The sequence below is a fragment of the Lathyrus oleraceus genome, chromosome 5 (genome assembly GCF_024323335.1).
Source record: "Lathyrus oleraceus cultivar Zhongwan6 chromosome 5, CAAS_Psat_ZW6_1.0, whole genome shotgun sequence".
Taxonomy (NCBI): Eukaryota; Viridiplantae; Streptophyta; class Magnoliopsida; order Fabales; family Fabaceae; genus Lathyrus; species Lathyrus oleraceus.
In genome coordinates this window covers 500558231-500575742 of record NC_066583.1, presented here as the reverse complement: position 1 = coordinate 500575742, position 17512 = coordinate 500558231, and the positions used below count along the sequence as shown (strand labels likewise).

Below are 17512 nucleotides of genomic sequence, written 5' to 3'. Positions count from 1 at the left end.
TATGAAAGTGACATAGTTTGGCACAACAATGAGATGCGAAGAAAGAAAAAAGGACGGTCAAACAACACACGTATTAGAACAGAAATGGATACAACTGATAAAATGATAAGACTATGTAGTATATGTCGTCAACCAGGACACAATAAGAACAATTGTCCCAATCTAGGAGCAACATCTGCATCATAAGATGATATCTCCTTTTAATTTTTGTAACCTTGGATTTTTATATATCATTAGCTTTTTGTTACAACAAGGTTAACAACAAACATCACTACAGCATAAGCAAACTTAAAACAGAACATTTTTAACTGATTACAACAATTAAATTGATGTCATCTCGTTCAAACATCATTTCCCTAGCATCCTTATCAGTTTTGACTTCTAATTTTCCCCCTTCTAGTATTTGTCCATCTAAGCAACGAACCAGCTCCATTTTCAGTTGATTGAAACTACAGATGTTCCAGAAGAGCATCAACACCGGAGGTTTGTCTCTCGAATAAATCACTTTTCAATAGCAGCGACGAACACCAAACATATTTGCAATATGATGAAATGAGATATGGAAAAATGATTCACACAACACCTCTATTTATAACACAAAAAATTACACATTACACTGAGGCGTCAGACCAATTGGCGCCCCCTCTACCAAATAACACATGGCCGTCAATTGGATTGGTAGCACCATGTGTTGTAGTCAATCCAATTGGCGCCTCCTCTCTAAGTTTAAGAGCAGACGCCAATTGATCTGGCGCCTCCTCTAAAAAGTGGGATAAAAGTGTGGTAGATTGGGAAAAAATTTGAAATCAAGGTTATTTTGAGATTTTTTTTTAAAATCAGAGGTATTTGGATAAAAAATTTAATATATTGTCGTTAAGTTTTTCGCTAATTTAACTTGTAAGAGGAACCAAAAATATGTGTGAAAAATTATTAAAAAATATATATATTTTTTTAAAAAAACTAAGAATAAATATGTGTAAGGGGGATAAAAAACATATTTAACCATATAGGCAATGCTTAGTGTTTTATATTTGTTTTTTATACATTACTTCTATTGGAAATGATTGAAGAAGAATGGTTAGTGAAGAAGTCTAACAAAATTTTAAACTCAATCCATTTTTCATGCACATGTATATTGTCACATGGGTTTTAAAAAAAAAAACCTGTAAATTCATATCATGCTACTAAAGACCTTCATAAAAATTGTTGAGAAAACATAAAAAATGTATAGAGAAAATACGCATATTCTTACAATTTGAAGGACATTATAATTATTGAGATGGTTTGAGATAAATATATGGAACTACATGTAAGATGATATTATATTATTATTTTAGATAAATTTTATGTCTTAATTATGTCTAAATGGAACTACATGTGATATGATATTATATTATTATTTGAGATAAACATTACTCCCTCTGTCCCATATTATAAATAAATTTCACCTTTTTAGATTCATTAAATAATTAATGTATTTAGTCTATATATAGATTAGATACATTAGTTATTTAATGAATCTAGAAAGGTAAAATTTACTTATAATATGGGACGGAGGGAGTATGTCTTAATTCACTCCTGAATGAAGATTTTTTGCGTCTTAATTAATTATTTCGGTTGAATTAATCAAAGTTTAAGTTAAGTGAATATCAAATATGAGAGAGATATATTTTAGGAAATGTTAGTGTTTTGTTTTGATTTAATGTCTACATATCTTTATAAAACTCATGAGCTTAATAGTGTTTATGTCTACTCCAAAATCCTAGAACCTTTATTGGACATTCGACATTCGATATTAAGACATATATTTTGGCTTATAAATATATTCAATTTTTTGGCTCTGACTATATTAGGTTTTTTTATTAAGTTAAGTTTGGGGTTGAGATTGAATAGAAAAAATTATTTAATTTTTATTAATTAATTAATGATAATTAAATTTTATTTTTTATTTGATTTTATGTTTTTTTAATTTTATATATCTCAAACATTCTCAATAAATTATTTATTGAATTAAATAAATTTAATTTATTATTTTTAATAGGAATGTAATCGATTTGATTTGAATTAGATTTTGATTTAAAAATATATATCTGAATTGATCCACCAATTTTGCTTGATTTGGTTTTTAGTATTTTTCGAAAATGAAACTGAACCAAATTAATTGATTTGGTTCGGTTTTGTTTGATTCGGTTAGTCAATTTACATTATATTTTTTCGAACATTATATTTATTTGTATATTTTTCACTATCGTGTATTTCGGTGTATTTTATGCTACTATTTTTTTAAATAATACATTTTATATAATTTATTTCATGTTATATTTTTTCAAAAAACTTACAAGTTATTCTTAATTGACATCACATGGTTGGAAAGAAACTTAAAAGCTTAACAAATAAAATATAATAATAATAATAAATGTTTCAATACACACAAATTGACGTGTTTCACACCTCAAAAACATATAAAAAAATATTTTATAACAAGATTAAAAGAATTTTGTTAAAGAAGAAGAACAAAAAAAATAAAAAAAAATAAAAACTAACGAAGAGAACTTGAATACGAAGACAATCATAACATATCAAAACGATAGTAGAGAGCAACAATGGTGGCAGACCGAGAGAGAAGTTGTTTTGTGAGTTATGGTTTATATTTTCTATGTTTGAACTTTGGTTCTAATTGTGTGTTTTGCTGAAAGAAATAAAGTATAAATAAAGAATCAGAATGATTGAATTGGTACAAAATTTAGGTTTAATGATGAGTGGAATAACATTTTAAAGATAATTATAGCAATTGGTTGGTTCATCGGTTTGACGATTCCTAAAAAAATTAAAAACCGATCAAACCACTTCGATTCTTATTTGGTTGTTTCGGTTTTGAAATTTGAACCGATTCTTTTTTTTATTTAGTTTAAATTATTGATTTAGTTCGTTTTTTCTAAACCGCATTTTTCAATATTATATCGTTACTATTTTTAAATTGAAGATAATGATACATTTAAAAGGTAATTGAAAAATAATTGAAGAGGCAACGAACTCTTTTGATACGTGTGGTAATACCACTAATAATATTATATAAATATACATTAAAAGAGATAATAATTTTGCATATGTAAATGTAAAAGTAAAAATAAAATGGAATATTATTTGCATGAAAATAGTCTTACAACTTTTTCGTTCAATTAAATTACCAAAGTTGGAAAAAAATACTTCATGTGTCTTCTTCTTATATGTCCAAGATAGTTTACATTACACTTACATTTCTGTAAAGATAAAAAAAAACATATTGAAATTTAGTTTGTATAAATTTATAAAAACTTATGTCATTCAGACTTTTGAATGTTATATAAATATTTATTTTTTTAAATGGGTCAGTCTCCTATGTGCATCCTATGTGCAGGGGATGGGATTCTCTTCCCTGACATATATGTGGAGTGAATTCTCAACCACATGATCAAAAGTCAAAGATACATAATATATAAAAGTATGAATTTTCAATGGGATGGATGGACACTGCTCCCCCTCTAGTCAAATTCACACTGGAGGGAATCATTTCCTTATGCGCAGGTAGGATATGTCTCTTATGTGAGAGACCTCATTTTTTTCTTCTGAAATGAACAACATTCGTTGGATTGATCTACGAACATACTGGACCATCACACACCTAATCAAACACTCTCGAACACGTCATTTTCTCCATCTGCAGCTTACTACTCTCAAACACGTCACTTTCTCCATTTGCAGTTCTTCCACTTTCTCCAATCAGAGGTTTGGGAAGATCATTTTCTCCAATCGTATTCTCCATATCGTATATTTAACCCTATTGTTAATTATGGATGTTTGGATATTGTTAAATATGATAATGTGGTTGTTGATGAAGATTTTGAGTTTGTAGGAGGTGAATACGATTATGAAGATGGTGAATTTGATGGATGTGAATACGATGATGAGACTGATTCTGGTGATGTTGGTGGAGACAAATCTGGGAATACAAATGCCAACAACGATAGAACTAGTGGGAAAGGTTTAGAATGAAGTTCAGATAGTTTGAATGAATCAATATTTTCATATTAAATTCCATACGATTCACTTGGTATTGACGATGTCGACGATATTGTAAAAACGTACATGTTTAACTTGTAAAATGATGATGTTTCGAAGCTGCAATTTGGAAGTCTAGAAGTTGCTTTCATATTTTACTGTTGGTTTGCAAAGATGAACAGTTTCGCGGTCCGAAAAGGTCAAGTTATTAAAAATCAGAATGCAGATGTTATTCAACAAATATTTGTTTGTAACCTTGAAGGATTTAGGCAAGACAAGGTAGAGCAAAGCATGCGTGGTCCGAAGAACGAAACCCGATGTGGATATGGAGCAAAATTTAGGGTACATATTGATATAATTTTACAAAGGTGGTACATCACGGTTTTTACCTTTGAGCACAATCATGAAATGTTAAAAGAGAAGCACTGCAGGTTGTTGGCAGCTAATAGGAAACTTAGTAAGTCACACAAGATACAAATTAAGAATTTTGGCAATGCTGGAATCAAAGTAACTCAAATGATTGATGCATTTGCGAATGATGCATGGGGGTATGATATGGTCGGATTTTTTTAAGAAGGACATACATAATCAAATTTCAAGACAAAGAAAAGAGATGTCTTATGATGCTAAATGTGATGTTAGGTATCTTATAGATCTTCGTGTTAAAGATCCATTGATGTTTGTTGCACACACGGTGGGTGCGGATGGAACGATGCAAAACCTATTTTAGAGCGATGGTGAAAGTTAAAAGAATTATGAATTTTTTGTTGATGTGCTTGCTTTCGATGCTAGATACAAGAAAAATAAGTACAAATGCCAGTTTGGGGTTTTTCTGGTGTTAATTGTAAGAATAAGATTTGGTTTTGTATCTGACCTTTAGTTTTGATGATAACAATGTATTATTTCTTAAACAACAATTTTGTACCCTAATGGTTTTGTCTAGTGTGTAGATTTTGATAATAATTTCTGACTCTGAAGAATTGACGTGTGACGTCATCAGATTCTGGACTCAACACACTCTGACTCTGAAGAGATACAAAATACTTTACAATATGATGTCAAGTTCTAGAATGCTCTTAGACACCGGTTCTGGTGAATGTTTGTGTTAAAGCTTCTAACTGTGACTCTGATATAAGAGCCTCTGAAGGTGTGTCAAGCATTCAATATTCCACGCTCTCAAGTTCTGAACACTTTGAAGAACAAGATCTAAAGACTCTGAAGACCAGGTTCTGAGGAACTGTGTCAAGACTCTAAAGACCATAGTTCTGCATATTATCTCAACTAGTCTCTTGATCCTTCTAAGCATGCTTCAACATCATTTATTCATAATCCTCTGGATATTAAAAGATAAGATCAAAAGGTTTTATGTCAACAAAATAGTACACAATATAAGATCGATCTTCCTTCCACTATGCTGATTTTGTGGGCTAAGGAATTTACTATTGTACCATTTTCCCCCTATTATGCAAACCGTTATACAAGGAGACAACTGAATTTTGCTATTCCAATTTTGTCCACCAACAGATCTTTTCATTGCCTATATAAAGGAGACTTGGAGGATTGGACATGTTGCTTATTCACGCTGCTATTTCACATATACACATAACGCTTTTTGCTGAACTATATATTATTGGTTATAGATGATAGAAACAAACATAGAGATTTTGTGCATTATTGTGTGGGAAGTTCATTGTATTAACCTTGTGTTATTCTTCTTTCTTAGAAGCAATATTGTAAATGCATTCTTGTAAATCTCATTTGTTTGAGTGAATTCCTTGAGTGACTATGATTTTAGTCAGATAGACTCAAAAAGACAAAGGTGGGTAGTCTTTGTGTGTTTGCAATCAATTTCGGTTATAGTGGATTAAGTCCTTGTTGAGAAGGAAAAATCACCTTGGCGGGTGGACTGGAGGTATCTTAGTTAACAACGAACCAGTATAAAAATAATTGTGTTATTTTTCTTGTTCATGTTTATTGTTTAATTGTGTTGCTTTTAGAAAGCTTTCATTTTTTTTAAAACCCAGTTCAAACCCCCAACTTCTTGTGTTTCTTGCCACCTTCATTAATCACCATAACCAGACGGTTATATTTGCTACTGCCATAGTTTCAAATGAGGTTGAAGGGACATATGTATGGTTGTTGGAGCAGTTATTGGTTGCAATGAAAGGCAATACACCAATGTTGTAATAATGGACGGTGATGTTTCTATGAGAAATGCAATCAAGAAAGTATTTCCCAACAATTACCATAGATTATATGCATGGAATCTCCTACGAAATACAATCTCCAACATTGGCAATCCCAATTTCATTCCTATTTTCAAAAAATGCATGATTGGTGATCATGATGTTTGGAAATTTGAGAATATCTAGAATGATATGGTATATAGGTTTGATATATAATAGAATAATTTGATCAAACAATTGTACTAGAAAAACAAAATGTGGGCAACAACTCATATTCGGGAAAATTTCTTTGCAGGAATAACAACTACATCGTTATGTGAAGTATATTATAGCCATATGGGTCAGTTTGTACACTCGAAGATGAATATGACTTATTTTGTTAAGAAGATCCATAGGTGTGTGGCATATTTTTGCTTTAGAGAGGTTAAAGCTTATTTTCAATCTTAATATGGACAAGCAATGTTGCAGACCAGTCTTAGGGTGCTTGAGAGGTCGGCTTCAAAATAATGGACAAAAGAAATATTCGAGATGGTACGATTTGTTATGAAAAGGTATTCTGAATATCTGTATTAGATACTCAAAATATGGCATCCTTTACAATTTACTCAGTGATAATATATTGAGACGAAAGGCATGGATGTTGTGTTTCCCACTGTCCATCGTATGATGATTTCAGATGCTCATGTCTTAGAATGGAATCTATTGGGATTCCATGTGAGCATATTGTTGTTGTGATGATATATATTGATATTGTTGAACTCCCTAAGACTCTTGTGTAGAATCATTGTTCATAATTTGCGAAGAAGTTAACTAGTGGAAGTTACCAAGATGGATCTTGCTATTGAGATTCATATTTGGTTGCTAGACACGCTAATTCGGTGAATTTTAGTAAGGAGGTTACTCACTTGTCATATATGGAGGTTGATGATTAAAAAAATATTTAGAATAACTGACTACTGAACTTATTAGGCTTAAATCAAAATACGACAAAGAAGATGTTCTAGATAACATACATGTTGCAGAGGAGTTGGAAAATATACTTAACCTTTCATGTTCAAAAAGAAAGGGATCATAATCTTAAGTTAGAATACTCATCTGAGTTTCTCATCTCATACTCTCATCTTCCCATACTAATGTAAATTCCCCATCTTATGTTAGAATACTCATCTGAGACCCTCCTCTCATGTTAGAAAACTTATATGAGATCCTCATCTCATACTCTCATCTTACCATACTCATCAGAGTTCCTCATCTCATACTTTCATCTTACCATACTCATCTAATTTCTCATCTCATGCTCTCATCTTACCATACTCATCTGAGTTCCTAATTTCATATTAGAATACTCATATGAAAGTCTCATCTCATACTCTCATATTACCATACGCGTCTGAATTCATCATCTCATGTTAGAATAATCATATGAGTTCCTCATCTCATACTCCCATCTTACCATACTCATCTGAGTTCCTCAACTCATATTACAATACTCATTTGAGTTCCTCCTCTCATACTCGCATCTTACCAAACCCATTTGAGTTTCTCATCTCATGTTAGAATACTCATCTGAATTCCTCATCTCATAGACTCATCTTACCATACTCATCTAAGTTCCTCATCTTATGTTAGAATACTCATCTGAGATCCCCATCTCATACTCTCATTTTACCATACTCATATGAGTTCCTCATCTCATGTTAGAATACTCATCTGATATCCTCATCTCATACTCTTATCTTACCATACTCATATGAGTTCCTTATCTCAAGTTAGAATAGTCATTTGAGTTCCTCATCTCATATTGTCTTCTTACATTACTCATATGAGTTCCTCATCTCATGTTAGAATACTCATATGAGTTCCTCATCTCATAGTCTAATCTTACCATACTCATTTGAGTTCCTTGTCTCATGTTAGAACACTCGAATGAATTCCCCATCTTATACTCTTATTTTACCATACTCATCTGATTTCATCATCTCATGTTAGAATATTCATCTGAGTTCCTCATCACATACTCTCATCTTACCATACTCATATTGTAACACCCCAAAATTTGCCCTCCTCATTCATGCATTCATTTTTAGGTCATTTAACATTTCACATTGCATTTCATCATTATCAATCAGAATTAGATACATTGCATTTCATCATGCCAATCGGGATTAGCTCCAAGAAGCTTGAACATCATCTATGACACTTTGTGGGTTCTATTGAGATGATCAGTCAACACAAGGGAAGGACTTGAGTTACTTCTAACAGGGGTCTATTCGACAGTCAAAACGTTAATCTTGAAGGAGAAAAAGTTTGTTCATGAACTGTCATGCTCGCTAGGCGAAGCCCACGTGTTTTAAAAAAAAATTAAAAAAATAAAAAATAAAAAAAATAAAAAATAAAAAATAAATAAATAAAATATAACAGAAAATTTTTGGACTTGGGCCTCTCTCATTTGAGCCCACAGGTCCACAAAAATCAGGTTATAAATTCAGAGTTTCAGTGAAACAAAAGGCCATTCTATTCCTATTACCCTGGCTGGGAAAAAGATAGTGAGAGAAGAGCTAACAGAGTTCAGAGCAACCTCCAGAGACGGAAGGGAACTCATCTGCAAAGAACCAATTCCATCTCATATAAACCCTCAAATTGCTTTGCAAACCCAACCGGACAATTCAATTTCATTCGATCTCTCCAGTCAGGTTTGCCTTATTCCCATTACTTTATGCTTTTAATTTGAATGCTCTGAATGTATGAGGTATTATGGGTGAATTTGATACCCTTTTGGTGCATGTGTTTGACAAGAGGTTTAGGCCTCCTACCCTTGGTTGCTTTTTGTGAGCTTTTTGTGAATTTTAATGGCATGATCACCCTATCTTGTTTCTCTAACCTGTTTGTTGAGTTTTGTTTTGTGAGGGCTCATATGACTCTTGTAGAGATGGCTTGCCTGGTGTTCCACGTTATTTTTGGGATACCACCTAGAGGTTTATCCTGATTACGTGTACTGACTCGCTTTCTTTGATGGTGCTAGCTTGAGAGATCTTTGAGTTTCTTATCTCTTTATTTGCTGTTGCTTCGGATCTTTATCCGTGTGGTAGATCTCTTAACCCCCTTTATCTTTTTCGCATTTTACTACTTTTTGCCTAAAGACCTCCATGAAGAGGCAATTGACGGATAAAAGGGATCAATAGTCAATCCCCCGTTATCCAGTGCGTCGTTCTTTAAGATCCCACTACGTGTCGATGCTTCAGAACAAAAACCCCAGATCTTTTGTCTGGTCAGTCAGTGGAGAGGGTTCCACCTTTCTGAACCCCCACTTTTTGTCATGAGCTCACCTTGTCCAGGGTTAAGAGCTATGAGGTCTTATCCTCATTACCCTTTTTTCCTGAGCATCCCTAAAACACAAACAAACTCATTGATTTTTCTTCTCCTAAGAACACGTTTACTCCTTCTACTACAGGCGAGTAAGTCTCCAAAGGTCGAGCATCCGGTAGATTGCGTAGTAACGCCGTTCATCCCAAAACTTAACCCGTAGTTAGCCGAACTACGGCTTGCTCTGATTCTCATTCCAGATGAGATACGTAGGCATAAGACGCGACGTCTTAGCGAGCACACACTCCCCCCTAACCCATAGGTAGCCGAGCTACGAAGACTCTGATTCTCATATTCAGATGGGATATGTATGCAGTGGATGCGACATCCGTGCGAGTCATTTCCTTTTGACCCTTTTTTATAGTAAATAGTACATTAGATAAACCCACACCCTTTAAACAAGAATAACAAGAGTGGATCCCGTAGAGTACTACGGATGCGTAGGGGTGCTAATACCTTCCTTTCGCATAATCGACTCCCGAACCCAAGATTTGGTTGCGAGACCTTGTCTTTTCCTTTCCTTTTTCCAGGTTTACTTCGAGCGTTTCCTTTCCCTCCTTTGGGATAAATAACGCACGGTGGCGACTCTTCTGTCTTTTCTTTTTCGCCGGTTGTTTTTTTTCGCAGGTAGGTTGCGACAGCTGGCGACTCTGCTGGGGACCCGGTTTCCCTAAGCGAGTCCCTCCTAGATTTTGTAGGTTGTTTATTTATTGGGTGTTCATGCTTTTGTACAGTTATTTATTTACCTGCCTTATCTTATTGCACTGTGTACATATGATTGTTATATCTGCTGGTTCTGTTTTTTGGATGGGATGTTCTATGAGAGATAAGCCCATTACCCAGGCTTGAGTGTACACACAAGTTTTAGAGTGGATAGTCATGAGGCTTGCGTGGGATGTTGCTACGTTAAGTCGTTCATGAAAACCTACACCCAGACGAGGTTTCTTTTGGATATGTTCTGTCCTACGGGTGTTCCGTAACGGCATGATGTTCCTTTAGAAATCGTCGACTCTGGTGACCATTTCCCGAGAACTCAGTCGAGGCCTCTCCTCCGAGACGTGATTATGTTAGCTCTGGTGGGCGCATTCTCGCTGATCAATCCGAGGACCCCGAGACTGGGAACTTGCTATTAGGATGTCCTGTTGAGGGGAGTTAGTGGAGGTCTTTTATCCCGTAATAATGCCAAACCTTCAGTGGTAAACGTATTATTCTCGACTGAAGGGCCAAAGTTGACAAACTTCTGTTCTTAGAACCTACCAGTGAGGGGCGGGCTAAATTCAGGAAACTTTAACCTCCAACCAACCCGGTTTTCTAGAGCAGAGTTGTGATCTTGTATTATATTCCTCAGTGGGTTTCTCTTCAGACAGTGCAACCCGACAGATGTTCAAGCAGATACAGCAATCCTGATTTACATGCCTTTGCATTGCATAACATCATTTGCATATTTGCATCCAACATCTCATGCTTATTCATTTGCAGGGTATTCCCTTTCAAACGGGGGGCGCCTTAAAATTGAATAAGCAGCGCATCGCATACCATGCATATTAACCCTTGTCTATTTTACAGGTGTCACCGCAGTGTCTAAAGTTTGTTCCCTGTTTCAGGCATTATTGGTCCCAAGCGAGTCCACAGGTACCCGACAAAGGAAAATCGTCCGCAACTAGCGATGGATCAGGTACAGAAAGAGCTGGCTGATATGCGTGAAAGGATGGATCAGTTCATGACATTGATGACTGGTATGGCAGAAGGCCAGGAAAAGTTGAGGGAGTTGGTTGAGAAACCGAGGCCCAATCCAGAGGTAGAGATACCAAATGCTGAGGGAAACCCTGGTAACCCTGGGAACGCTGATAACCCTGTGAACACTGGTAATGCGGGTAACGCAAATGCTAATGGAAACCCGGGTAATGTTGGCAACACAGGGAATGTTGGAAATGGTATTGGCGGAAGGTACGAGGTGAATCAAGGAATTCGGATTAACGGACGCCCCGTTACTGAAGATTATCAGTATGATCAATTCTCTGTGCACGACGAAGCTCACGAGACCACTCGCCGTATGGATGAGCTTGTTGAGAAGCTCAAATCTTTGGAGTCTCAAAATTCCTTAGGTTTTGATGTCACAAATCTTGGTCTGGTTCAAGGAGTAAGGATTCCTCACAAGTTCAAACCCCTTACTTTTGAGAAATACAACGGGGCTTCTTGCCCACACACTCATCTCCAATCTTATTTGGGAAGGTTGGGAGCTCACACTGAAGATGAAAAGCTGTGGATGTACTATTTTGAAGACAGTCTAACTGGAGCTTCTCGTGAATGGTATTCTCATTTGTCTCGTACTACCATCAAGAGCTGGAAAGACTTGGCAGAGGCTTTTGTCAAGCAATATCAATACAACTTGGACTTGGCTCTGAATCGGACCTTGTTGCAAGGAATGTCTCAGACTGCCAAGGAGACCTTTTGAGGATATGCTCAGCGTTGGAGACAAATTGCTGCGTCCGTCCAACCCCCTATGTCTGAAAGGGAGATGGCGGACATGTTCATGAACACGCTTCAAGGCAATTATATTGAGAGATTGGCTGCTTGCCCGTCAATCAGCTTTGCAGAGATAGTAATTGCTGGAGAAAGAATCGAGAGTCTGTTGAAGATGGGCCGAATTCAAGACAATAGTGCTCCCAAGAAACCGTTTGCTGGTAACGGTCAGCGAAGAAGAGAAGGCGAGACAAGCGTTGTGTATGCCGGCAGAGGCAGGGGCAGAGAACACCCTAATTATTATCAAGATCAAGTGGCCGCAGTCACTATTCCTACACCTGCTCCTCAACCGCAACAGCAATCGCAGTATCATCCTCAACAGCAACCCAGGTACAACAATCAACAACAAGGAGGTAATCCGGGTCAGCAGAGACACTATCAACAACGTCCAAGGCAGACGGACCGGGTCATTGAGCCAATCCCAATGCCTTATTCTGTATTACTCCCCAGGCTGATTGACCTGAATCTGGTTACGTTAAGAACTCTGGCTCCACCAATCGATCCCAATAATTTTCCCAGAGGTTATGATGTCAACGCCAGATGTGCTTTTCACTCCAACGCACCTGGCCATACTACAGATAATTGCAAGGCTCTCCAGCTAAAAGTACAAGATTTGAGAGACGCCAAGGCTATCAATTTTTCTCCGGTGCCTAATGTTATCCAAAACCCGATGCCAGCCCACGGCGGGCAAAGGATTAATGTTGTTGATAGCGAGGAAATTTTGAATTTGGTTTCTGATGTGACTTAAGTGAAGACTTCGCTATCGGTGGTCAAAGATCGACTTTTGAAAGGACAGATATTCTCGGGCTGTGGGGGAGAGTGCAGAAATTGTCAAGCTGCCGCGAACGGATGTGATAGTTTGAGAAGGGGTATTCAGCAACTGATAGATGAAGGTTGTCTTCAGTTCGATCAGACCCGTCCAGTGAAGAATGATGTGTCGACAGTGACATTTTATTTCACTCTTGAAGAAATATATGTTCCCGAGAGACCCGCTCCGACAACAGTTTATTTCCCAGAAAGTACAGAACCAACAACGGTAAACATCGAAAGTCCAGCACCAGTTACAATTTACTCTGACAGCCCTCAACCGGATTTGGTTAGTCCGATTACCATCACGGTACCAGGACCTGTTCTGTATGAGAAAGACAGTGCTATCCCGTGGCACTATGGGGTTGATATCTACTGCTAGGGGCAGAAAGTTAACAGGGAAGACATTGACATTGGTAGCTCCGCTGTAGACAATGTTGGAGGAGTTGGTGGCTTCACTCGCAGTGGACGCGTGTTTGCACCATCAACATTGCGCACGAATACTGAAGCTGAGGCAGCTGCCAAGGCTAAAGGAAAACAGGTAGCCACCGAAGAGGTTACTACTGAGGAAGCTCCTCCTAAGACCGCATTCAAGAAGGAAGTGGATGAGTTTATGAGGATTATCAAGAAAAGTGACTACAAGGTAGTCGACCAGCTAAATCAGACACCCTCAAAGATCTCCATTCTCTCATTATTGACGTGCTCTGAGGCTCACAGAGCAGCCTTGTTGAAAGTACTGAATATGGCCTATGTTCCGCCAGAGATAACTGTTAACCAGCTGGAGTCGGTAGTTTCAAATGTAAATGCTGGCCATGGGCTAGGTTTCACTGACTATGACCTGACATCTGAGGGCAGGAATCACAACAAAGCCTTGCATATCACAATGGAATGCAAAGGGGTGGTGCTTTCCCATGTTTTGGTTGATACAGGCTCTTCTCTGAATGTTCTTCCAAAGAAAGCCTTAATGAAGTTGGATTGCGATGGCATCATCCTGAGGCCAAGTAACTTAGTTGTGCGGGCTTTTGATGGCTCTAAGAGAGCTGTTTTTGGCGAAGTTGAGTTGCCAGTTAAGATTGGACCGCAGGTGTTCAAGAGCACCTTTTATGTGATAGATATCCAGCCTGCCTATAGTTGTCTGCTAGGTCGGCCCTGGATTCATGCTGCCGGTGCTGTTACTTCTACCCTCCACCAGAAGCTCAAATATGAACTAGAGGGTCAGGTCGTCACTGTCTGTGGTGAAGAGGATATTTTTGTTAGCCACCTGTCTACATTTAAGTATGTGGAGATGGATGGCGAGATGCATGAGATGCTGTGTCAGGGCTTCGAAGCCACAAACATCAGTGAGGTCGCGCCCAAAGCTGTTTTTTCACCTAAGACTGAGAAGGTCGGGACTTCTATCTCTTCATACAAGCAAGTTGTTGAAGTGGTTAAAGCTGGTAATGCCCAAGGCTGGGGCAAATTTGTGGAGCCAGTCATCAAAGAAGACAAGTTTGGATTGGGGTTTACTCCGGGGTCTCAGAAGAACGAAGTCGGTACTTTCTCCAGCGGGGGATTGGTTTCTCCCCACATCGTCAATGCTGCAGATGAAGACAAGGCTGACAGCGACTGTGACTTAGATAGTTGGATTCGCCCGTGTGTCCCGGGAGAAAAGCTCAACAATTGGTCGTCCGAAAAAGTCGTTCGGGTTACTCTACTGAAGGAGTAATTTTTATTGTTTTCCTTTTATTACATGCATAATAAAGTCTTACACTTTGCCCAAGGTGTAATGACTCATCTGTAGGGCCATCCATTTAGTTACATTTCGCAATTATTTTCATCATCAATAAAGGACAACTTTTGCAAACAATTTTGTGTTCTCTTTCTTTCAGTTATTTTCTACTTTTACAGAAAAACAATAAAAAATGGCAATGTTTCTTTTTTTCGTTTTCTTTCCTTTCCAAAAAAAATCTCGCATGATCCTCCATCGTGCAGAGATGATCACCCGGATCTCACTGCTAACGACACTGCTATGGCCAAGTATGACTTCGACAATCCTATCTATCAAGCCGAAGAAGGGGTTGAGGAAGATTGCGAATTGCCTGAAGAGTTAGCCAGGTTGTTGAAACAGGAGGACCGAACTATCACACCTTATCAGGAGGTGATTGAGACCGTCAACATTGGTACCGAAGACGACAAGAAAGAGATCAAGATCGGGGCCAGTCTACAGGCCGAGGTGAAAGAACAGTTGATCAGTATGCTTCGTGAGCACGTCGACATCCTTGCTTGGTCCTATCAAGATATGCCAGGTTTGGATACAGACATCGTTGTGCACAGGTTACCGTTGAATGAAGATATGCCGCCGGTGAAGCAGAAGTTACGCCGAACTCATCCCGACATGGCAATGAAAATCGAAGACCGTTGATCATGTACTTGACGGTGTTAGAAGGGTCAATGGGTTGTGTGCTCGGTCAGCATGACGAGTCAGGTCGAAAAGAGCATGCAATATACTACCTTAGCAAAAAGTTCACCGACTGTGAACAAAGATACTCACTGCTCGAGAAAACTTGTTGCGCTTTGGCATGGGCTGCTCGCCGACTAAGACAATATATGTTGACTCACACGACTCTATTGATATCAAAAATGGATCCAGTCAAGTATATTTTTGAAAAGCCAGCACTTACCGGAAGGGTTGCTAGGTGGCAAATGATACTGACAGAGTATGACATCAAATACACTTCGCAGAAGGCCATCAAAGGAAGTGTCTTGTCAGACTATCTTGCAGAGCAACCGATTGATGATTACCAACCTATGAGGTTCGACTTTCTTGATGAGGACATCATGTTTCTCAAATCGAAAGATTGCGAGGAACCAATCCCGGAGGAGGGGCCTGACCCTGAATCCAAATGGATTATGATGTTTGATGGGGCGGTTAACGTCAATGGTCGCGGAGTTGGTGCAGTGTTGATCACGCCGGAGGGGGTTCATATGCCATTTTGTGCCAGAATAACCTTTCCCTGCACCAACAATGAAGCCGAATACGAAGCTTGTATCCTAGGACTTGAGGAAGCCATCAACCTACGGGTTAAAACCCTGGATGTATACGGGGATTCAGCTTTGGTCATCAATCAAACCAACGGGAAATGGTATACACATCAGCCTCATTTGGTTCCTTACAGGGACTACACGAGAAGATTGTTGACTTTCTTTACGACGGTGAAGCTGCATTACATTCCTCGTGAAGAAAACCAATTTGATGATGCTTTGGCTACCTTGTCTTCGATGATTAAGGTGCTATGTGGGAATTACGTACCCAGAATTGATGTATCCCGACTTGATATACCCGCCTATGTCGGGAGTATCAAGTTGGTGAGTTGGTACTCAAAAAAATTCTTTCTCCCAACACAGATCACATGGGCAAATGGACACCGAACTATGAGGGTCCTGAAGGAGAATTGCGACCCAAAGCGCAGCGGAAATTAAAAAATTTCTCCTTTAGAGATCCTTACGAATGGTCATGATCAGTGATAGAATATTTACCTCTTGTGACGGTTGAAACCTTTGGTGCAGATCTCTTGTGACGATCAAAACCTTTGATGCAAATCCACGAAGCGATCACGAACGTTGAACGATGACAACGTCTCTACTCAGTCCACACGAACGGGTTCCTTCAATCTCAGTGCTAGCTGGTACGAGTGAAGGCTTTGAGTGAGAGAGAGAGAGAGTGATAGAAAACGAAAATAATGCAACCGCTCTTTGTGCTTCTGCACAAGGGTTCTATTTATAGAACCACTTGTGTGGGCTTCAAGCTAAAAGCCCACTTAAGTGTATTTTGGCCCATATCTTATAATATGCCCAAAATCACTTAAGCCCATGGTACCTTACCATATTTCGTATTCTACTCAAGTACACCGTACCTTACGATGTTCTATAATCCACTTAAGGGCACCGTACCTTACGATATTCCTTAGTTACTCTATCTCTCATCAATCCGTCCTTTGTGTGTGACCCTGTAGGTTTTCGTGACGTTGGCAATTATATTAAATCACGTATTTAACATAATAAACAGTGAGCGGTATCTAGCAACACATCACTGCTACCCAAGACACGAAAATGTCAAGTGATCTGACACAACCTTCTGTGATAATAATTATGTGTATAATTACCCTTTTGCCCTTATGTCTATATTGAACACAAGGCATAGACCGTGTTATCCTTGTTCAGTTCAATATTGGGCCCATAGACATTCATCCTGTTACGCAGGATGGGCAAATTCCATCTAGGACACTCATGTCCCTCAGCATGCTTTGTGGAGTACCCATTAACTGTCTTTATGGTTATCCAGTTACGGACAACGTTGGATCAGCAATAAAGCACTCGACTCTACATCTAGGATCCATAGTGGTTTCAGGTCGAAGAGTGGAATACACTATTATCACCATGAGAATAACTTATGACACTTTGCATAACTTTCTATATAGTATTCTCATAGCGGGTCAATCCGGTATAAATATTACTCCTAATATTCATACCTATGTTTAAGACTTGATAACTCCTTATCCATGATCCATGAGATGTGATCATCAGTCTATATACATAATAGTCTTAATGCTTTAATG

General features: G+C 38.0%; 1 protein-coding gene across 1 annotated transcript; it reads left to right on the top strand.

The window, feature by feature from the left end:
* Positions 1–4212: 4212 nt before the first annotated feature.
* LOC127081608 (putative protein FAR1-RELATED SEQUENCE 10) lies at positions 4213–6225 on the top strand. The gene is made up of 2 exons (XM_051021852.1): positions 4213–4586; positions 6036–6225. Exons 1-2 carry the CDS (start codon positions 4213–4215, stop codon positions 6223–6225), a joined length of 564 nt encoding a protein of 187 aa, XP_050877809.1.
* The last annotated feature ends 11287 nt before the right edge of the window (positions 6226–17512 follow it).

Bases quoted from the DNA above. Each gene is read 5' to 3' on its own strand.
- LOC127081608 (XM_051021852.1), top strand. From the start codon at position 4,213: ATGAACAGTTTCGCGGTCCGAAAAGGTCAAGTTATTAAAAATCAGAAT. The intron at 4,587-6,035 runs GTATGATATGGT...TGTTGCTTTTAG, and splicing joins TTTGCGAATGATGCATGGGG to AAAGCTTTCATTTTTTTTAA.